Here is a 22666-nt window from a genome sequence, read left to right on the forward strand (position 1 = left end):
TTCAGGGCCCTCAGCCTGGAGGTCCTGAGAAGCGTCTTCTCCTCTTAGGAACCCCACTCTCTTCTCAGACTGTCCCGAAGCCCTTCACGTGGCTGGGCCAGAGAGCAATCTGGAGCTCAGGTTGAGGTGTTGGAATCAAAGGGACCTGGGCCCCAGCCTCACTCTAGCACCATCTTTAATAACCCCATGACCTCCAAAGGGTTACTTATCAGCCAGGCCTCAGTCTCCCCACCTGTGAGATGGGTGTGCTAACAAGTTTCCCTCAGGGTGGCTGAGAGGTCAAAGAGGGAGCCTCGTGCACTCAGCACGGCGCCTCGCACACAACTGGCATCGGTCCATGGCTGCTGTCATCATATGGGAGTCAAGACCAGGAGGAAAGCCGGGGTGCAAACTCAGATGGGGGGAGCAGTCTCTGGGAACCCCTGCAGTCCTGCTGGAAACGCCAGGCTCTGCAGTGCTGGGTGGTTTTTTTTAGGACAAACCTCGCAGGCGCCAACAATTTTTAGATGCCGCCCCGGATCACGAGAGGAGAGGCAGAGCGAGTCTGGGCAACAGGGGTCTAGACCCAGGTGTCTCCCTCCATAGGGCCGGGAGCACGGAGGCGACAGATCGACCCCTCCCTCGGTGACCTCCCCGAACAGCCCCCAGGATCCAGGTCAGGTAACTGGGAGCGAGGGGAAGAGGGGCCCGTCCTAGCCCCTCGGAGCCCCGTGCTGCACCGGGTGTATCCCCGCAGGCTGACTGCTGGCGGGCTCCCGGGGCAGGCTCTGGGAGGGTCTCCCCCGGCGCGCCCCCGCCCCCGCGAACAGGCCCCTCCCCGGGCCTCGTGGGCGTGCCGCTGGGCGGGGCCGCCGGGCCGGGGGCGGGCGGCTGGGGCCCCAGCTCCGCGGAAATCAAAGCCGCCGCTCCCCTCCTCGCCACGCCGCACCCCTGCCGCGCCGCCGCGCACCTCCTCCTTTGTCACAATGTTTTTCAATCCGGTGAAGCAAACTGTCCAATTAGAGCCGGGGCCTCCAGCTTCCATCTTTGCCGACGTTTAATTAACATGCTCCTCTTGGCAGCTGCTGACAAGTTCCAGAAACAGGTTGTAAAGGGTTTTTGTCTTTACCCAGCATGGAAAATGAGGGGTGTTACATCGCGGGAACATGAATAGGTTGCATTTCAGCTCCCTCCTCCCCTCCTTCTCCTCCCCCTCCCCTCCTCTGGCACGGAGAATGAAGGCCTGTGTATGTATGTATGTGTGAATTGTGAGGGGGCGGGGAGGGCGGATTTGGAGGCAGGAGAGACCTTCTCCACCCGCTCCCCTCACCCCTTCTTCCCTGGAGTCTGCTCCACAAAGGGTCTGGATTCTGCATCTTATTGGCCAGCTGGCACACTTTTGCCTCACGTCTCTTTTAGCCGTAGCAAACCTCGCCATGTTGATTCCCATCTCTGGGTCTCTGCCCCTAATGTCCCTGTGCCTCTGTTCTGGTAAACTCCTATTCAGCCTCCAAAACCCTGCTCCGGTGACCCACTCTGGGAAGCCCCCCTGGGGAACTGGATGGCTGTCAGGGTTGAGGGTGGATCCCTGGCATCAGGTCGGTCCTCAGCTAGACTGTGAGCCCCTGAGGGTAGGAAGTGTTAGTCTGCCCAGCGTGGTGGCTGGCTGCAGGAAGTGGGGAGAGCGAAACAGCTGAAGCCTTCTCCCACTGTGGAGGGAGGGAAGGCTGGCTTGGCAGGGAGGATGGAGGGAAAGGTTGGGGTCAGGGGATTGGCCTGAAGGAGGCGTCCCCCCTGTTCTCCCACCCTGCCCGAGTACCCTTGAACCAGAGCACAGTCACATGAAGGGCACAGTAAACATGGGTGTGTTTCTGGGATGGTTGACGTGAAGTCAACCTTGGAGAGGCCCCGGCCCAGAAGTGAGCCTGGAAGGGGGCCCCAAGCCAGGCAGCCTCCAGCGTCCCAAAGTCCTCATCTTCAGCCTGGGATGACTCCCCTTGCATTGTGGATGGCGGGGTGGTGTGGGAGGGCAGGACTGGGGCAGGAGGCTGGGTCTCTTGGGTCCTTTTCTCCCTCAGATAGGCCCTGTTGAAGTACTCACACCCATTCTACAAAGAATACCAAGAACGTTTATTCACAGAGGCCACCATCTGCATGGCACGGAGTGGTCTGGGGGACGCAGGGAGCAAGGGAGGTGCTGGCCGAGGGGCAGGCAGAGAGTGGAGGAGCCCAGCGGTCGATGGCTGGCAGCTGAGTCGTCTCCTAGGAGGGCTTGGGTCCACGGCCAGCTCCCAGCCCCACTCCTGCCTGCTTTTCCCAGGATGTGGCCACCAAGACCGCTGGAGGCAGGTCTCCTCAGCCAGAACCTGGCTTAGATGCCCACTTTGTCTATACCTCCTCTTTCTCCATTCTCAGGCAGGCCCCCTGGGACGAAGGGGAAGGGAAGGGAGGCACCCTGGGCCAGGCCGGCAGTGGGGTGCTGCTCGCCTTGCTCTTGTGTTCCCAGCTTGGTCAGCACGGCTCCTTTGGGAGCACCGCGACAGTCTGTGGAGCCTGTAGGGAGAGAGCCAGGAGCAGCGGGACACTGTGGGTCCTGCTGTAGCCCCTCGGGCCCCTTTATCTTTTCCGGACAGGGTGGGCATTAGAGGCAAGGGGTCGTAGCCTCACTCTTCTCTATCCTTAAGACCCAACATCCTCTCCTGCCCCATCACTCAGCCCTTTGCCCCAGACACAGCTCCTTCCAAGCTCTGGTCTCGCAGGGGATCAAATAGTACTACTGAGTATAAAGGAAATGACCTGCAGCGATCCCATGCCCCCCACTTGCTCTGTGGGGCCTCGAAGAACCTGAACTTCTCTAAGCTTTCATTTTCTCATCTATTAGGAAGAGGGAAGTAGTTGCACCTGTCGAGTGGAGCTCTCTGGAGGGTGAGATGCAAAAGGCAGGGCTTGGTGCATTCCACAGAGGAGCAAGGAAAGGTGAGCTGATGGGAGGCAGAAAGGAGAGAAGAGAGAAGAAAGGAAGAACTAGCTTGACCTCATCGACTGCACAGAGCCAGACCTGTCATTTCCACTTTTAGAGATGAGGAAATTAAGGATCTGTCTCTGGGCGAGGAGGGCCTCAAAGTCACTACCGGTAAGCAGCAAACCCAAGTGTGTAGCCAGATCACCTAGATCTTTTTTTTTTTCAGTGCCTTCCACATATTCTTGTGCCTGTCTGGCTTGCTAGGAGTCTTATTCTGAGGCCACCAACCCCACATGCCCACCCCAATCCAGGCAGGAGGGGTGGATTTCTTGATGCTTTCTTTTTGCCCCTTTACTGGTGGCATCCAATTCCCAGAGCGGGGGTGTTGGGGGGGGGGCACGGGGAGGACCTGCCCATGCTCACCTGCTTCTCCACCTGGCCTGGGAGTTTAAGGTTCTGCGGGCTTGAGGGTAGAGTCCTCAGGATGCAAGACCATGCTCTTTGGCTCCTCAGGCGTCTGCGGAGAAAGGAGGGCAGCTCCAGGGGCCTTGTCCCAGGCCAGGCCGGTGTCCCCGGTAGGACTAGAACAACCTGGCCAAGTCTGGAGGGGTGGTTGGTGTGTGGCGGGCGCCACCTTGTGATCACTGTGCAGAGCGCATGCAGAGAAGCAGGGCAGTCTCACACACAGGTATCCTGCCCTCTGCATCAGGTTGGCCACTGTCCAGGGTGCTGGGGCTCTGCAAGGACGACACAGTTTCCTTGCCCCACTTAGAGCAATGGGAAAGCGTTCAGGTGATGGGCACAGTGACAACAGAAGCTGCAAACGCACGCGAGAGGCTGATAACCCGCCTGAGGTGGGGGGGGTGGAATTCCGGTGGTGCAGAATGAACCCGCTTTTTTTGAAAGATGGGGGGAGATGTGCCAGGAAGAGACAGCATGGCAAGCTCCCTGAACACCAGGCAGGTCCAAAAGTGAGGTGGGGTGAGATGTAGGGGAGGCCGGAAACGGATGGGTAGCTGGAGTGGGGGTGGGGTGGAACAGCCTTGTGCTGGCTTCAAGGCTTCGATTTAATCTTAAAGATGGCCTCAGCAGAGGTCCTGGGGAACATCTGTCTCACCACATCCTCTGGAAGGCCACCTCATCTCCCAGGTAAAGCAGCCAGAGGCCAGGGGCCAAGCGGATGGCCTGATGGTGGCTCACTTCCACAGACACAGAATTAGATCTCAAAACGGAGATGGCGTTTTGAGCACTGCTGAAGGGTATGCAGCAGCTAGAATGTGTGAACTAAGAATGATAAAAATCCAAACAGAATCAAGAGTGAACTCCTCTGTATGGGAATTGGTAAGATTTTTTAGTTTATTTCATTAGTGGCAAATCCATGTGATTTCTCATGGTCGTGTCTAAAATAGTTTAAGTTCTGACTTTAAATATGGAATGAAAATAATGCTGCTAAAAGAAGAAAGTTTATTAAGAATGTAATGACACAGAATACTTTTTACAATAGAGACAGAGAGAGAGAAAGAGAGAGAAAGTGAGCAGGATTCCAAATTGGGCATAAATCTCTGCTAAAAAAAAGTCTCGGCTGATAAAAAAAAAAAAAAATACTGGAGGAACATAGACCCAAAATATTAGCAGTGCTTGAATTAGGGTGATGGGATTTCTCTCTATTTTTCTCTATTTCCCGATTTCTCTTAATGGGCTTCTATTCATTTTATAATAGACATTTTAAAGAGAATGAATTAAAAAATGTTATTAGTTGTGTACATGAAATTGGCTTATAGTGGATATCAGTGAAAATGACCCAGAAAACTTTCTGGTGTGGTTTTAAAATTACGGAGCCAAATGAAAGGCGGTGGTGGGCAGACCTGAGTCACAGGGGCCACTGACACAGGTTACGTCCTGCCCCGTGTCATGAGGGGAGATGCAGGTGGCTGTCATCCCCCCAACATCGAATGCCAGTAGACACCTGCAACAAGGATCTGTTGGGAGGGAGCCCTGCCTCAAGTCATAGAAAACCCAAACTGTGGCAAGTTTTTAAAGAAACGGAGTTCTGTGACATCTTACTACTTTCAGCTTCTAGAACAATGTTTCTCAAGTTGAGTTTCTGTACTTCTCTGGATGCTGAAAGCAATGGAATGTCACTCAGTTTTCTGGGCCAGAATCAGCTGGGAACTTGCTCCCCTGAGGAGGCCCTACTCAGTGACAGTTCTGGGCTGGCACGTGGGAAGCCGCCACACTTTGGGAATGACTGCTCTAGAATAAAGCCTTTGGCCCCCAGGAGACACACAGCCTCTGGATGGAGCAGGGTGATGCAGGCTCTGTCCCCAACACTCAGCTTCTGGTCCCTCGGGCCCCAGCTCGGCTGATGCGGGCCAGGTCTGTGGAGAAGGGATATAACTCCCTTTGTGCAGGGGAACCAGTCCCTGGAACTCACCTCCCAGTAGACCGAATCCTCAAAGCAGTTCTCATCAGCGGGTTGTCCCCAGACTGGCAGTTTCAGGATAATTCCTAAGGAAAGTTTGGGGTTACACAAGGTCAGGAACCACTTCCTCTTAGCCTACCCAGCCCTTCCCCTTAGCTGAGCACCCCCTCCCCACCCCACAACTCAGTCCCAAAGCCACAAGTTCATAGGATTACTGTGGGCTCCAGGCTGACCTCTGGTACATGCTCTTGGGTCCCCCACCCACAGCAGTCCCGCTTTCTCTGGCCCAGCCACTTCCACTCACCCACGATGCCGCCGCCCACCAGGGCCATGGCCAGGGACACAAAGAGACCAGCAGCCTGAAACTTGCCCTGCATGCTTGCGTTCCAGTTAGTCTTGAAACCATCAAAGCCAAAGGCAAGGGCAAGCCTGGGGTGGAGATCGGGGGCAGATCAGGGCTGCACAGAGAGGCCAAGAAACCCCTTGCTGTCGCCCACAAATGTGAGCGGGCACCAAGGCTCTGAGCCTTCCCGTGTGCACTGGACAGATCAGATGGTTTCTAGGACTCATGAGGAGGGACAGAGGTTAGGGAGAGAGGCCCATGGACAGTGGTTCAGGTTGGGGAAGACTAGGGGTAGAGAGGGTATGTTGGACCCCGGAGGAACAGCAGGAAGGAGAAATGGAGAAGGAAGGAGAGAGCTCAGGCTCCCCTCTCCCTCCTCCATACTTACCCGTTTATTCCATACACATCGGTGGTGGCGCAAGACGCGGTCACGGCACCCACGATGGCACCGATGATGCCGGGAATGCCGTGCAGGTTGTGAATGCCGCATGTGTCCTGGATCCGCAGCCGGGCCTCCAGGAATGGCTGGACAGGGGAGACGGGTGCTACTCAGGCCCTGAGCAGTGGCAGCGGTATGGGGAGGCCCCAAATCCTCGGAAACCCAGGATCCTCCAGCCCTCAGCCCCTGGCCTGGGGTCCTCACCGTCAGGTACACAAAACCCAGGGTGGAGACGATGCCGCAGATGAAGCCAACGATGAGGGAGCCGTAAGGCATGAGCATCATTTCAGCGGCCGTCCCCACGGCCACCCCTCCTGCGAGCGTGGCATTCTGGATGTGCACCTGGGTAGGGCGGGCAGGGCGGGCCGGAGCTCAGTCCTGTCCCCAGAGCCCGCCTGCACCAGCACGCCGTGTCTGGGGGCGCTGGCGCTGGGAGGCAGGGATGACTCCGAGGGCATCTTGCAAGTCGGCAGACCGCAGAGGGCCCCGGGCTGGGCCTGCTCCTGTGCTCTCTGCACACTGGGCAGCCCCACCAGCAGGCTGGCCATCGTCCATGGACACAAATCAGTGTAATCGTGTCGGGGTGGGTGAACCCTCTTGGCACATCTACACCTCCCCTCTGGCTCTGTGTGCGCAGGTGCGCATGTCTGATGGGCTCTACACCCACGTCTGCTGACGTCAGGTGCCGGTGGGGCCCCACGCATGCGCACACGCCCGTGTCGGCGTCTGGGGGCCTGCACCAGCGCCCGCTGACGCTCTGTGGGGGCCGACCGCTCCCGGTACTGTGCTGCCCGCTGTGGGGAGGATTTCAGTCCGTCTCCACAACCAGCCCAGGAGGTAAGGACAGTAATCTTTGGATGTTTGCAAAGGAGGAAATGGAGGTGCAGGGAGACCATACAACTAGCAAGGGGCAGAAAGGTGTCTTGATCCGGATCAGGGCGGAGCTGGGGGCCCCCGACTTTGACCCTGTTCCGTGTCCTTGTCTGCGCGAGGGTGTTGGGCGCACGCAGGGTTTGTCTGATTCTCTTCCCCCTGATGCGAGCGTCCCTACCTCTCTGTGTGGTGTCCCACATATGCCGAGTCAAGAAGCTAGTGTCAGACTGGGAAATAGAGAGGCGGTCTTCTTTTTATAGAAAAATCGACCAACACCTATGGGGTTTGGCCCCTCCCCACTAAAGACAGAACGGTCTGTCCCAGTGGTGGGAGAGGAAGGACACTGCGAAACCATATGCCCTCACAAACCTCCCCAGGGGAGTGGACAGACATCAAAGGGGTCCCCTTTCTGAGGGTATGGGGCGGGGCAGGTGGAGGCAGCTTTAGGAAGGCTGAGGACCAGCGTTTGGAGGATCGGAAGCCTGACAGAGGAGAAATGCCCCTGGCAACCGGACCAGGCTGGTGTGATGGGGCCCTCAGCCCAGAAGAGCTATCAGCACCCCAGGCTGGGAGGAGGAGCATGAAGAGGAGGAGACGCTCACCCAGAGCAGCCAGTGTAACCGAATCTGGGAATCTGGTTCTGGGCTCTGCGGAAAACCAGCTATGGAATCCAAACAAATCATTCCTCCCCGAGACTCCGTTTTTTCATCTGTAGGATGGGTGTGATCACCCTGATGCTGCCTGCCTCACAGAGTCGTTGGCCGGACATGGTGATCAGTGCCCACCAGGCGCAGGCAGTCATAGTCACACCTCCCCCCGGGGGTCCCCAGTCTCCCCCCCCCCGCCCCTGCCACTCACCATGTCCAGCTTGCCCTTCTTGTGCAAGGCGCTGGACAGTGCTACCGAGGTGAGCACGCAGGCTGCCAACGAGCAGTAGGTGTTGATGGCAGCTCGGTGCTGGGCGTCTCCGTGGTTGGACACAGCTGAGTTGAAGCTGGGCCAGTACATCCACAGGAAGAGGGTGCCTGGCCAGACCAGACAGGACCGGTGGGCCCGGGGGGAAGAGGTGTTAGATGGGCCCAACAGAGCTTAGGCAGACTTCCTGTCCTTTAGTTCCAGAGATGTCACAGGACTCATGTGCCCCAGTAGTAGTTTCCACCCCTGCAGCTTTACTCATGCTGGGGGCTCTTCCCAGAACATCCTTCCTGCCTAACTTCCACTCAGCCCTCCTCTGCTCCAGGAAGTCTACCCCGGCCCCATAACTGGGCTAAATGCCTCCCCCCTTGCTCCCATGGCATCATGAGGGAGAATCTTTTTCCCTACTGTAGTTAGATCATGTGGTAACATTGCCATCTCTTCCACCATATTGTGAGGAGCTCCTTGAAGGCAGGGCTGGGTTTTAGGAGACCAGAGTGGGTGGTTGGTATGTATTCTCTGGAATGAATGGACACAGGAAGTAGGAATTCACACCCTGCCCTAGCCCAGGGGATGGACTGACCAGTTTCTGGGTGCGCTTCATCTGCCTTGGGGCATCCTAGGGAATACAGGATGAGTGACCAACTTCTTCCAGCCCCATAGGAAAAAGGGAAAATATCTGGGATCCTGGAGGTGTCTACAGGCAACCCCTCCTCTGCCTTTCCCCCAAGGGAACTACCTGCCACCCACCACACCATGTGGGGATCAGGTGTGATTATAGTGGCCTGAACTCCTCCTGGAGACCCTCACCTGTTAATGGGGGTTCTTACTCCTCATAGAGGTCCTCAGCCATCATGGCAGCCCTAAGGCATCATGATGGCCCGTAGCCACCAGGGCCATCTTCCCCCATCCCAGTGGCCCTCAATCATTATAGCAGCTCTCACCGATCATGGCAAAGAGGTCCGAGTGGTACACAGCTTTCTGCCTCTCCTTGCTCTGATGTAGTCCGGGCCGGTAGAGGATCCAGGTCACTGTGAGCCCAAAGTAGGCGCCAAATGTGTGGATGGTCATAGAGCCCCCTGCGTCCTTTACCTGGGGGGTAGGGATCTGTCAGACTCTGATACCTTCTCTCTCTCCCAACTATTAGCACTTTCCTTGCCCACCCCCGTGAAACACACACACACACACACACACACACACACAGAGCTCCATCTGTCTGACTCCACAAGCTTCAGGATGAGCTCAGGGCTCCCATAGACCAATCAGTTGGGAAGGGGAGAAAGTGGGGATCCCTGAGCCCAAGCTGTGAGCCTGTCAGTAAAATGCCAGGGCATTGTCCCCCAGCAGATGGGATTCTGCCCAGATGGGGAGCCCCAGGCTTGGAGAGGACCTTGCTCAGTCAAGCAAGGTGAAGAGGTGAAGCAGAGCTAGAACCCAGGCCCAGCCCCTATCTGGTTTGTCACCCACTAGCTTCTACTGTATCTTAATTCCTGGGAGCCCTGCTCTTCCCCCTGGGCCTCCCCTCTCCACATTGCTTCCTCCACAGACACTCCTGGCCCAGCCCCAGTCTGTCTAGAAGGCCATTCCTCATCTCCCCGGCATCCTGCCACCCTTGTTGCCTGACAGCCTTCCTGCTGACCGCCCGCCCCCAGCCCATCCCACCCCACCCTCCTCTCCTCTGTCCCCTATAGTCAGAGCACGAAGGTCGGTTTCTTCCTCTTCTGTCTCCTTCTGCCCTACCTCACTCTGTGCCTCAAGTTCCTCCTTCACAAAGTGGGGGAGACCAGGGTGCCTTATTTAGTAGGGCTCTCTCAACGGTGAAAGTAGACAACTCGTGTCTGGCACCTGGTGAGCGCCTGGTACCCCACAGGGGCTTGGTTGACTTAGCCTTCCTCCCCGTGCCCCCACCTCCTCTCTAGCCTCCTCTTCCTCCCCACTCAGAACCAATCTCAGGGGAAATTCCAATCAGAATCACAGACTTGCTCCTTCACTGTAGGTGGGGAAATCCCGGCAGAGAGGTTACGTGTGTTGTCCAAGGTCACAGAGCTAGTTAGTTGTTGGCAAAGCTGGGTTTCCTGGTTCCCAGCCTGACGGGTGCCTCTATTAGCTGTGGGACCTGGGCTGAGCCCCTTAACCTCCGAGCCTCAATTTTCTCTTCTGTAAAGTGGGGATAATAATTGCGCCTATCTCAGAGGGGAGGATAAATGAGGTAAGCCATGTGAGGCATTTAGGGCAGGGAAGAGCAGGGACTAGCCAAGGGCAAGTGCTCCTTGCATGTCAGCAGGGACTTGGCACAGAGACGGACTCAAAGGTCGTCGTGCATTCAAAGAATTTCCGTAGCAGGTCGGGAGGATTTTCGAGACCCTCTTGTGCCCAAGATTCATTCTTGGCACACCCTCTTCCAGCAGGTCGGCCCACTGGAAACCTCTCACCGTGGGCCTCCCTCAAGGCCTAGCCACTCACTGTTCCCTCTGCCTCACTCCTTCGCCTGGTTGTTTCCCACTTGACTTCTAGCTTTGACATCTCTTCCTCCAGGAAGCCTCTCTGACCTGTCCTGCTGGTTCAGACACTCGCCCCCCCTTTTAGGCCATCAAGGCCCTGACCCCACTCCTCATTATACTATGTGGTCACTGTCTACTGACTTCCTAGCTCCCTCTCTAGATTGTGAGCTCCTTAGGGTCTAAAGAGGTCTGCCCACCTATGTATGAGGTGCCAGAAGCATTGTCCGCTGCGTGGTCAGACTCCAAAATGCATTTACTTGATAAATATTTGTTGAGCCCTTATTAGGCATTAAACTAGGTATTGGAGATCCCGATGGCCCAGACACATCAGGTTTATCAGAAAAGGAGAAAGTTTACGAAGAAAATGAACCAAGTCAATGTGAGAGATAGTGACTTGGGGTGGGGGGCAGTAAAGTAAGGTAGAGGCCAACACTGTGAGGCAGGGGGGAATCTGGGAGGGCCTCTCTGAAGAGGTAATATTCCAGCTGAGACCTCAGTAATGAAAATGACTGAGGGATGAGCATTCTAGGCAAAGGGAATAGCAAGTGCAAAGGCCCTGAAGTGGGACCAAGCATGATGCATTGAAGAGCAGACAGCAGGGTGTGGCCAAAGCACGGAGAGATGGGGAGAGAGTAGATTATAAGCTTGGAGGGAAAGGCTGGGGGCAGAACATGTGGGGCTTTACAACAAACTTGGATTTTACTCAAAGTGAAATTTTAAAAACCACTGGAGTGTTTTGATCAGGGGAATGGTCTCACACACATTATTAACAGGTCTCCATGATTGCTGGTGGAGATTGGCCTGAGGCAGTGAGTAGAGCAAGGATGAAGACAGGGAAATGAGTTAGGAGAAAGAGATATGGTGGCTTGGACCAGTCTGGTGGCTGAAGAAAATGACAAAATGAATGACTGAATATAGTGGGATCTAAAAGAGAAAACAAAACAAAAACAAAAAAATCTCTCCCCCTTGTAGGGGGCAGAAATGTGCCAGGCAGAGTCCAAATGTAGAGGGTTGGGGACTAAGAAATGGATGAGGTCCCTGAATGACCTTCATCCCTGCAGAGGTACCAAAGAGGTATCTGAGCTAGAGTCAGAGGTCTAAGGTCCCCTTACTTGGGCCATTGAATCGGCCGACTTCAAGGGGGGTCATTCCTGCCATAGTCCACATGAATGTCATCTCTGGAGTTGTGCAGGACACAACCTATGCAGCTGTCCATGTCCACCATGGCTTTTCCCCTAGGATCCTTCCTTACAGACGTGCACCCCCAATCTACTGGGTCCTTTTTTTTGCAGAGCAAACTGGGAATGAGGTGTGTATGTGCAGGAACACCCACTCTTTCCATCTGATATGCTGGAAAGAGAAAGGAGGGAGAAAACCACCATATGAGGAACCCCTGCTCTGCCAACATGCTGATCTGATTGGCTAGGTGGACCACCATCCCTGCCCAAATAAATGTCATTACTCTCCTTTTAGTGATAAGGAGACTGAGGTTCAGAAGGTTAAGTGACAGGCCAAGAGTGAACTGAATCCAGCCAGCATGCCTCCCTGACCCTCCTTTTCTCTCCTCCCCTGCTGTCACCCCATGTGTCCCCCTGAACCGCCATCCTTGAGCCCTGCTCACCTCTAGCAGACTGAGGAGGATGTACTCATTCACTGAAAAGAGGGTCACTTGGAAGAGAGTCATGATGAGTAGCTGGACAGGGCTGACTTTGCCCAGAATTGCCCCAAAGGCCACACAGACAGAGCCCACGCAGAAGTCCGCATTGATGAGGCTGTGGGGAGACAGGTCAGGGGAGGGTCTGAGGCAACAGCAAAAAGTGGCACTCTGAGTCCTGGGTTTGAATCTGGACATTGTGCATTTGGCTTTGTGGCTTAACCTTTCTGAGCCTGTTTCATGGTGTGGTCACGAGCACACAGTATCTTTTTTTTTTTTTTTTTAAATATTCTGTTAGTCACCATACAGTACATCATTAGTTTTTGATATAGTTTTTGATATGTTCCATGCTTCTTTGCTTACATATAACACCCAGTGCTCCATGCAATCCATGCCCTCCTTAAAACCCATCATTGGGTTCACCCATTACCACCACCCCTCCCGGCACAGAGTATCTTAAAGCTAATCTAGGAATGAAAAGAAATAGCACGTGAAAGGGCCATCACAGCAATGGCACGTACCAGATGTCACACCCTTCCTCCGTGGCCCCCATCCCAGTGCCCCCTCAGGGAGCTTGTGTTGATGGCACCCAAGTCATCTGGCTGCTGTTCTAGGACATGCCCCATAAGTGGGGGCTTCTCCTGCCCTCCATCCTCTATCTGCCCTTCCAGAACAACCTCTGACTGCCTCCTTTTTCAGGAAGCCTTCCTCGATTCCTCCACGCAGATGGGGTCTCCACCTCCAGACCCTTATCTCTCACTCCACACATGCTTCTGTCTACCACAGCCCTGCTTGGGTTGGAGCTCTCATGACCTCCTCTTCACCTTTCCTGGGAGAGAGGATCTGTGTTCCCGGAAGAAAGAGAGGCCTTCCTGCAGGAGGTAGTTAGGGAGCTGGGGGCTGGGTAGAAGGGGGCAGGAAAGCCAACAGAGAGAACAGAGGCAGAGGAGCAACTCAGTCCTTCTTAAGTCTGGACCCTGAAGGCCCAGCCAGCCAGCAGAAGGACGATGGAGAGGCAGACAGCCAGGCAGATGTCGTGGAGCCAAAGGAGACCCTGGTTCCATCCACATGCCTGCCTAACCCAGGCCTTTCTGTGCTCAACCAGCAGCAAAGTGGTCAGGGATTCCAAGGCAGACTTACGAGAGTTGTTAATGGGGTGGGGTTGGGTGCAGGGACAATAGAGGCTCCTTCCTCAAGACATTCACATCCAGAAGAAGTGCCCCTGCCCCATGCTCAGGTGTATGAGAGAATCAGGAGGTGAGAAGTAAGAAGCCAGCTAATTGTAGGGCCAGGGTGTGGAATGGGGCCGGCTTTCAGGGTCCCTCCCAAGATGAGGATGTTCAATGGAACCTCGGCTTCCCTGTGAGCCTTGTTTACTGCTGTGTCCCCAGGGCCTCACACAGGGCCTGACTGAAGGAATCATGGTAGTTACTAAGTGCCAGGCAGGGAAACACCCGCTAGGTACTGCATAGGCCTGCCTGTACCACACCCAAACCTGAGGGGACAGGTACTATTACTAGCCACAGCATAGAGATGGAACAGGGGTCTTAGAGAGGCTGTGTTATTTGCTCACTTTCCCATAACTGAGCCATCGGACAGACGTGACCATTAGCAAGAAGGGAGAGGGAGAGCAGAAAAGCCCACATCTTGGCCCATCAGTTCCCTGGAGATGGAGGCTTGCATGTCCCATCTCAGGAGGGCCCATGGAGGCTGGGGCAGAGCCTGAGGGCATCGCCCTACAGCGACAGGTGGGACCTGGAGGACTCTTTAGCGGGGACAGGACAGAAGCCAGGAGGAGGGTCTGGGGACATGGTCATCCAGCCCTGAGCACCAGGACTGGCTCCAGCTCGGTTGTTGGAAATCAGCTCCCTGAAAACCAGTTTGCCAAAATCTCAATTTGTCAAGTGACCAACTTGCCCCATAACTGGTTCACCACACACTTCCAAATGACAAAGTTTATGATGATTCCCTTTGAAGATTTCTAAAACGTTGTATGCTTCTGTTTTTTCAACTCGCCATAGCTCTCTTGCTGGGTCGGCCAGCTAAATATATTACAGGTGTTTTTATTCTTTGGGTCTACAGTTTTGGGAGTGAGACTTTTCTTGTGTATTTTGAACTGCATGGTGATATGCATGTCAGTGGTTTTATATACAAAAGACTGACAGTGATTCCAACACATTTTCTATCTTGTCAACTGTTTTTCCAGTTTCTCTTAAGTTACTTAAGATGACTTAAATCCCTGACCAGCTTGAGTGAACGAGTATCTTGCAAGTATTTGGTAGGTTTTAAATTTCAGACACCTGTCATATGATCCCCCGTTGGTACCCTGGATGTGACGTGGTGTTATGGCAATTTGCCTCTAAACCCTTTCTGTGGACTTGGTCTTCCAAGCAGGCTAATGAGTGTTCCTTCGCACACCCGCCCCCTCGCCCTCTGGGCTCCGCCCCCGGGCACGCCCCCACTCGCGCCGGGCCCGCCCTCTGGCCCCAGGGCCCGCTCCGCGCTCACTTTTCCACGCCCACGTGAATGTAGCCTTCGTGGTAGGAGTGGAACCAGCCCTGCATGAGCAGCGCCCATTGGATGCCGAAGGCCGCCAGCAGGAAGTTGAAGCCCACAGAGCTGTAACCGTAGCGCTGCAGGAAAGTCATGAGGAAGCCGAAGCCCACGAAGATCATCACGTGCACGTCCTGGAAGCCTGCGGGGAGAGCGCAGCCGGGGGTCTCGGTGGTCTGGGCCAGCGCCGTCTGGCGCAGCGCTGTCTTCCCGGACGCCTGGCCCCGAGGTAGCCTCCCGAACCCCCTCCTCCCATCTCTGCATCTGGATCCTGGGGCCAGGCGCATTTGTTGCAGGTAGAACCGCCACTGCCTGCATCTTGTCCTAAGAACCCCTGGAGGGGTCTGGGCTTGGCGGGGGGCGGGGGCCGAGGTGAGCCTCCCACTATAGAACGCTCGTTCTAATGCCAAGACATGCCCTGCCGTGCTAGAGCGCAAAATTGGCGCCAGGCTGTGGCTCACACCTAGAATCTAGGGTCTAGAACCCAGACTTTCTGCGGCCTTGCCCCCTCAACTCCGTTTTTTTAGTACAGAGAAGTTAGTCTCCACTGGGTCTGCGTCTCTGGAGGGGCCAAGCACACGAGTTGATCACCCCCCCCCCCCCACCCCATGAATGTCACATCCCACCTCCACCCCCAGCAAGTACACTTTCTTGCATCACGGAGACACGAATCTGGACCCCAGTTCCTCCATCTGCTGCGTGGAGGACTCTGGAAAGTCAGGTAGCATCCTTGGCTTTCCGTGCCCTCTGTAATGCTTACAAAGCCTGCAGAGATTAAATGTGGGTGTGTAGGTACACCACCTAGCAGTGTCCGTCCCATAACAGGAGCTCAAACTGGACAAGTGTCATTGTTGCTTTATTATTTATTTATTTGTTATTACTTAGGCATAGGTTCATTCTGAGTTTTGAGCCAACTCTTCTGCCAACTCTTGGGGGTCTAGCCTTGACAACCTACTTCCCCTCTCATAGCCAGTTTTCTCCATAAAACCAAAGGATGGATTAGAGTGATCGTAACTGTCCTCCCAGTGCTAATGTTACCTGATTCTGGAGTCCCAGAAAATTAAAATAGAGGGCAAGGACCTTTGGGAAGCAAAGACAGTTACAAAAATATAAGGCACTGTGTGGGTCTATAGGACACAGGAGCTAGATTGAAGGGTTCCCACTGGCCAAATCTGGGATGGTTTGAGCACCAAAATAATTACGTACTGTAATAAATTAAAACCATTACAAAGTAGCAACTCGGAGTAGGAAATAAGTGAGAATGTGGGGAAGGCTCTTGATGGTAACAGAATGCTGAGAGCCAGACAGTTAAATGTGGAATGAGCGATGAAGTTGGAAAATCGTGATTTTCACAGTAAAGACTCTATCAGTGGATGCTGAATCCAGGGGGAAATTTTGATGAGGAGGAGAACATTTGCACTGTCTTCAAGAGTCTCCCCAGAGACTGTGAGTTGCAAGGGACTGAAAAACAACAACAACAACAACAACAACAACAACCCAGTAATTATGAAGTGGAGAAACAGGACGACTTCTCAGCGGGGTGATCAAAATTAACCTTACTCATGAGGGACAGGTGGGTTACCACAGGCCTTCAGATGTGATAATCTGAAGGCAACTTATCACCTGTACGGCATTCTAGCCCAGCAGGCATTATCCCAGTCTACTTACAAGGAAGATCAAACAGAAAACGAGTAATGTGCCATTAGAGGCTGTGTGAGTGTGTGTGTGTGTGTGTGTGCATGCGCACTGAGACTGTAGTCTTGAAAAATGTCAGTGTCGTAAAAGACAAAGGCAGCAGAAATATTCCAGGTTAAAAGAGACTAAGGAGACATGCCAGCTACATTCACTACCTAACTTCGGACTGGATTCTGGATGTGACAGGGGGAATGGGAGGAGAGCTGCGAAGGTCGTTGTCAACAAAAGTAGAAAATAACTAGAAAATTCGGTTGAGGAAATGAGATCGGAACCACTTATTAAGCTATCACACAACGTAGGTGGATGAAATTGATTAGCCTGGTGTTGGAAGAGAATCCCTCCATGCTCAGTACATCCTGGGGTCATGAAGGTGACAACAGGGCCATGGCATGTGTACCTGACCCGCAGGTGGTTCAGAGGAAACAAGTGTGTGTGTGGAGAAAGAGAAGGAACAGGTCGCTGATTCGGAGTTACAGAGTATATAGTGCTCTTTATGCTACTTCTGTTTTAGCAACTTCTTGTAAATTTGAAATTCTTCCCAAGTAAAAGGAAAAAAAAAAGGTGGGCGGGACCTGCAGGGTCTTTCTTCATTCCTGGCTCCCCCTTCCCCCATGCACCAGCAGCACAGGTCTGGCGTGTTCCTCAGCCCTGCTCCAGGGTCTCTGGCTGTGGCCTCCCCCTGCCCAGGAAGCTGTTCCCGCACAATGGAGGCCAACAACAGATCTCATCCAAACATGGCCTCATCACAGAGGCCCTCCTGACCCTCCCGTTTAAAGGCGGTTCGCCCCCTCCCGGCCCCCTCTTCCTTCCTTTCTAGTTCTTACGACTGTGCGCAGTAGGAGTGTTTGTCCCGCCCACCAGACTGGAAACTCCCAGAAGGCGAGGCCATGCCTGTTTCCTTCGAGCCGCTGTTGCCCAGCACCTGGGAGAGTGGCTGGGGAGACGCTCCGTCACTGTCTGTGATGGAATGAATGATGATGGCTGTCACCCCAGCAGCACCAAGGGTGTCCGCGAGCAGCCAGTCAGGGGAGGCTGTGGTCCCTCTCCAGTCGGACACCTCTTGCACCCCAGGGTGGAGAGCCTGGCCCAGGTGGCGGCAACGGTGCTGATGCTACAGCAGCCCTAACCTTGCCTGCCCCCACCTGCCCCCCCACAGGTCTCCCTGGGGCCCAGGCCACGGCCACAGTCCCCTTGGCTAGCGGGCACCTGGAGGCGGCTTAGGGAGGAGGTGCTGGCACGGTGCTGGGCGGTGTCGGAGGCATGCCAGCTGGTGCCAGGGAGCCGTGGGTCTCACCCAGGTGGGGTGCTGTGAGCGGCTGTCTGGAGACCTGTGCGGGTCTGCATGAACCAACAGCAGCTCAGTGGAGGTTTCACAATGTGTACGGCTGACTTCGTGTATTACCGCGTTTCATGGTTTATCACGTTTCCAACTGTTGTGGGGGGATCTGAGCTAATGTGTGTGAGGCACCATACGTGGCATCATGGTTATTCTTGGGAAGAACGGATGGGTGGCAGACTGGAGGAGAGGTGTGAAAGAGGGAGGTGACACTTTCAGACTCCAGTTCCAGCAGCAGGGAGGGGAGCTGGTAGGGGGGTAGGGCTGCTGATAGACCCTGGGATCTGGGAGCTGGTTGTGGAGTGGGCGGGAGGGGCTGGGTCAAGTGCTTGCCTTAGAGGACCACGGCTGGGTGGGCATGGCAGGTGAGAGGGACAGAGCCTGGCTGTGTGGGTTGAAGTGGGGATCTGAGACCGGGGTGTGGGGGGCAGGCCCGCAGATGGAGCTGTGAGTCAGAATGTGGGCACAGTGAGGGGGAGACAGCAGCTGAGAGCTGGCCGCCTTGGAAGCTAGCAGGTTGGACAGGGAAGGTGCTGGCAGCGGGTGGGAGGAATCCCCGGGAAGAGGCAGTGTCACAGAGGGTGGGGGCCTTTCAGCCGTTTGGTGGCAGAGAGGAACCATGTGGGCAGGGGCAGAGGGTGGGTGTGGTGGGGGGGGGCCCTCCTGGGGAATAGCTTCAATTCCAGGGCTGTCTGACGCCCTCCCCTTCTTAGCACACCGTCTCTGCCTGCCCCCCCTTGCCAGTTCTCTGTCCTCCATGACTCCCCTTATTCCCCGGCTATCCTGACTTCTCTCTCTTTGCCGCTTTCTGGGGGTGTCTCTTTTTTCCTGCCCCACTTGGAGCACGCAGACACCAGCTTCCCTCTCCTTGGGCACCTCCCCGTTCATTCTCTTGTTCCTTTTCTGTTTCTCTCCCACAGTGGTCCTAATTTAGAACCCCAACCTACCAGTTGAATAATTTATGTTTCCTAAGGTTGGGTGCTTCCTAAAATGCTTTTACTAGTAATGGTTCGAAGGTCCCAACTGTGTGACCTTCGAGAAGGACATCATCTCTCGGATCTGCAGTTTCTTATTCTGTAAAGTGGGATTAGTCCATGTGTTTGGGAAGTGCTCACCCCAGAGTTCTGGGGTGCACATGTAATGATTTCATCCAGCCCTGGGTAGAGGCCTGGCTCTTTTGCAAATTGATCAATCATATTAGCTACTATTTCTCTTTTCTCCTTCAAGGCTGTCTTTGTGTTTCGCAGAGTTGGCGACTTGCTGTAGATCAGTGGAAGGTGGTGAGACACCTCCCTTTACCCCCCTCTTTCCCCAGCCTGGGGTGACACAGCAGTCCTTTGCCGCCCAGAATCTGTCCTCTCTACCCAGAGATCTTCCCCCAAAACCAACGGGGCGGGACAGGCATGCTGGCTTGCAGCCACGAAGGCTGCCACAAGGGGGCACCAGTACACAGCCGCTCTCACTCCCGTTCTCCACCCCCTTGCTAGGTCTAGAGGGGCCCCTTTTCCCCCACCTCCAGAATGTGTCCCCAGCAAAGCCGGTAGTGGCTCTGAAATAGGAGTTTCCCATGCCACTGGATCACAGCAGCTTCCTCCCCTCTGCTGCCCCGGCACAGAGAGCATGGAGCCCTGCCTGGTGAGGGTGGGTGCTGCTCCCTTCCCACTCTCTGCGGGCCAGCCAGGCCCAGACTTTCCCTTGGAGTCCTCCTGGCCAGTCCAGCACTTCCCCAAGGCTCTGTGTCCACCTCCCCAACACCTCAGATCAGACCCAGTCACCGCACAATCTCCTGGCAATGGCGCAGAGGCCCTGGGAAAGCAGGTGGGCTGTGGGGAGGGAGGGCTCAGCCAGTCCCTGTCCCTGCCACTGGTGCTTAGAGTGCAGGGCACATCTCTAAGGTCCACTTTGGGCACCACAAGATGGAAAGAAATGCTCTGCCTGACAGAGCCTGCAAAAAGCACTTGTAAGTGGGGAAAGCACAGAGGAATTTAAATGCTCACATTTAGGGACAAACTAATATTCAGGGACACACTCCTTGGCCATATCTCTAAAGAGATGCTGAGCCTCCACTCGCATCCCTTCAGCGCCAGAGCACTCACTCCCCTCTGAGGATACCTGATACCAGCATTCACTGTCCCCTCACTTCCTGCCCCCAGATGGGTCCTACCGGTCCCCTGCCCTCTTCAGTTTTCCTGGAGAGCCAGTGCATTAAATAACAGTCCCACTTCACAGACGAGCATACTGAGGCTCACTCCATTTAGTGAGGGACGCAGATCTGTTGAATTCCACAGTCCAGGTTGTGCTGCCCTCTGAGACTTGTGGGCAAGCTTGTCCTTTACTAAATGGAGCTGAGTCTGAGGGGGCAGGTCCCAGAATTGCAGAGTGAGCCTGGCTGCCATGGCTCCATGAAACAGTCATTCTGCGGTTGAAACTACGGCAGCCTCTGCCCTCGGTCATGTCCTAGAAATGTGTCCACTCCTCCTGCAGTCTTTGCAGGAAGTTTTAGGAGCGCAGACTCTGAGGGCTCTTCCTCAAGCCAGCTTCCCCCTGACCCTTCCAACAGCCACTGAGGCCCCAGAGCCCTAGCCCGTGAGGAGCACGGACCTCAGAGGGCACTGTCAGGGCAGGTCCCCAGCTGGCTTGGTGCCTGCTGCCTGCTGAGGGGCCCATGCCCGGGGAGCAGTCCGGAGGCCTTCCTGAGCCCCAGCCTGAGCCAGCTGGAGCTGGACTCTTCTGGAAACCTGAGATGCCCAGCAGGCTCCACTAATCCCCCGGGGAAGGAATGAGGCCCACACAGGTGTTGTGTGGACAGCCTAGTGCCAAGAACCCAGAAGGTACCAGAAGGGCACGCCCTCATCCCTGGCCCCTGGGAACTGCCATACCGGAACACCATCGGTGCCACCTGGGAGGCCGCTTGCCCTCTACCCCTAACGCAATCACCACGACCAGGTGGACCAGAAAAGGATCAGGGGAGGGGGGGAACGGGAAAGGTGCCAGGAGGAAGGAGAGCGAAGGGAGAGGAACCCAGGGCTCCTACGTGGGCTCTCTGGTTTCCTAGTCACTCTCCTTCCTTGGCCTTGGTCTCCTTGCGTATAAAATGGGAACCCAGATCCTGTCTTCCTCCTGGGGCGGTGGGGGCATCCAAGGAGAGAACGCACGCCTGCTAGCTTGCCTTGTTGCCACTACTTGCCAAGGAGTCCCGAGGCCAAGGGTCTCTCCCTGTACTGCTGTCCTCTCTGTCACTTCCTGCGTGGTGACCAAAAGCTTCTCAGCACCCACAGGGAAACGGCAGGGGAAACTCAAGCCCGCCTTGATGGCTGCCTCATTCCCTCTTAGGAACCTCCCTCCTATCCCTTCCACAAACCCTACCCTTGGGCCACTCTGCACCACTCACGTGCTCCCCGCATGCCTGCCCTGCTTCCCCACGCCCCCACTGTCCCACTACCTTCCAAGAAGTGGAAGAGAAGTACCCAGAGAACCTGACCCCATTGAGGACAGGGTGTTGGGGTGCTCTCAATGAGTCTGGGAGCCCTTTGGGGTCAGAGACTTGTTCCTCCAGAGCGGCCGTTCAGTCTTGGTCTCTTGGAGGAGTCGTGGTTTACGTGTGTGTCCTGGCAAATGACTGCTAACACAACTCCCCCTCCTCCTCACTCTCCAGAGTGCCATTGGTTGATAAATGACATGGCCATCCCATAGGTAAGTGATTGATAAATGAAGGTGGATGTGGATGGGGTGGGGATAGAAGCTGGGGAGATGCGAGGGCCACACCTCTTGTTGGGAATGTTCTGTAGCTTCCATTTGAGGGTTTTGAGACTTTCCACTGCCTGGACCCATCGAGGACCCATGAACGCCCGTGGGAGACCTTGCCTCCTGTGCTTTGCTGGGAGGCTGGCTTTTTGGCTAAGAGATAAGTAAGAGCCAGCGCAAAGGAGTGGATCAGGCAAAGGAGGGTCTCTAGCTGGCCTGCCTCTCCATTTGCGGGGTCAGTTCAAGGAGAGTCAAGGTGGGCAGTGAAGGGCAGATTTAGAGTCCAAATTCTAAGGCCACAGCTGTCAAGATCTCTTAAAACACGACCCCGAGTAGAGCCCAGTAGAGGCTGTGGTCTCAACCAGCACAGGGTACAACCCCCTTCCATCACCTCCTTTTTTCTAGGCACCATATTTCTATTAATGTAGCCTGTGGATAGCTTTTTGGCAGCCATTTAATATGGCTGGCTCCCACTGAGTTGGCCGACCCCCACTCTCGTCTTTGTTCATGCAGGCTGTCATCCTGAATGTATGCTGTTATTTATCTGGATCTAAGTGACATGTTATTTCTGGAGGTAAAAGCTCCCATCACTGCAGGTTTTCAAGCCATGGAGGGAACGCCAGTTGGGAGAGGTGGCTGTTGCTGACGAGCTTTAGGGTCAGTGCCGAGACTAACAGTCCATGACCATGTGAGCACCAACAAGTTGGAATGACTGTGATTGGCTGCTGGTGGATGGTGTGGGCAGTCGGAAAGCACACGGGTATGGAAAGAGCCCTGGGCTGGGAGTTTGGAGGTTGGGCTGACCTGAGTGACCTTGAGCCAGTTTTTCCAACTCCTGAGTCCCAGGGCATCTGTGCTCAGTGCTCCTCCACTAAGTGCTCCCTTAGGAAGTGAGGGCTCCAAGGCCAGCCCAGTGCCAGAGCTTGATGGGCACTATCTCATGCCAGGCCCTCCCCAGCCCAGTAAGGCAGAGGTGGAAATGGAGTCTCAGTGAGGTTGACCCGTGCCTAAGGCTGCCCACCTGGTCGATGGCGGAATCGTGACAAAAGTGAGGTCTGGTGATTCCAAACCCATGCTCTTAAGCACAGTAGCACAGACATCAGAGAATTCAGGATGCCCCTTCTTCCTCTCCAAGCCAGAAGAGGGCAGGTGCCGTGGTCCTGCATGCCTATCCCTGCACGCCTCTCCCACAGCCATCCTGCAGCCCTTGACTTGGGACCCTGACTTGTGCAGCTGGACAAGGGAGCCGG

At 55.1% G+C, this 22666-nt stretch overlaps 1 protein-coding gene across 6 annotated transcripts in view; it reads right to left on the bottom strand.

The window, feature by feature from the left end:
* Nucleotides 1-786: 786 nt before the first annotated feature.
* RHCG (Rh family C glycoprotein) overlaps nucleotides 787-22666 on the bottom strand; it is a 22665-nt gene continuing 785 nt past the window's right edge. Inside the window, exons 2-11 of one of the 6 annotated variants that reach the window (XM_032836862.1) lie at nucleotides 14597-14783; nucleotides 12056-12206; nucleotides 8878-9025; nucleotides 7877-8043; nucleotides 6350-6487; nucleotides 6095-6231; nucleotides 5668-5792; nucleotides 5376-5449; nucleotides 3365-3458; nucleotides 787-1061 (exon numbers count right to left, since the gene is read on the bottom strand). In XM_032836862.1, the coding sequence (XP_032692753.1) occupies nucleotides 3390-3458; nucleotides 5376-5449; nucleotides 5668-5792; nucleotides 6095-6231; nucleotides 6350-6487; nucleotides 7877-8043; nucleotides 8878-9025; nucleotides 12056-12206; nucleotides 14597-14783 (1196 nt within the window). In that variant the 3' untranslated portion in view covers nucleotides 787-1061; nucleotides 3365-3389. Of the gene's footprint in view, nucleotides 1065-2088; nucleotides 2533-2828; nucleotides 2961-3364; nucleotides 3459-5375; nucleotides 5450-5667; nucleotides 5793-6094; nucleotides 6232-6349; nucleotides 6488-7876; nucleotides 8044-8877; nucleotides 9026-12055; nucleotides 12207-14596; nucleotides 14784-22666 lie in introns of those variants that run through there. The other 5 variants (XM_032836861.1, XM_032836863.1, XM_032836859.1 and 2 more) reach the window with 5 other exon arrangements.

This window comes from Lontra canadensis, unplaced genomic scaffold (assembly GCF_010015895.1).
Source record: "Lontra canadensis isolate GAN:19392208 unplaced genomic scaffold, GSC_riverotter_1.0 scaffold94, whole genome shotgun sequence".
NCBI lineage: Eukaryota > Metazoa > Chordata > Mammalia > Carnivora > Mustelidae > Lontra > Lontra canadensis.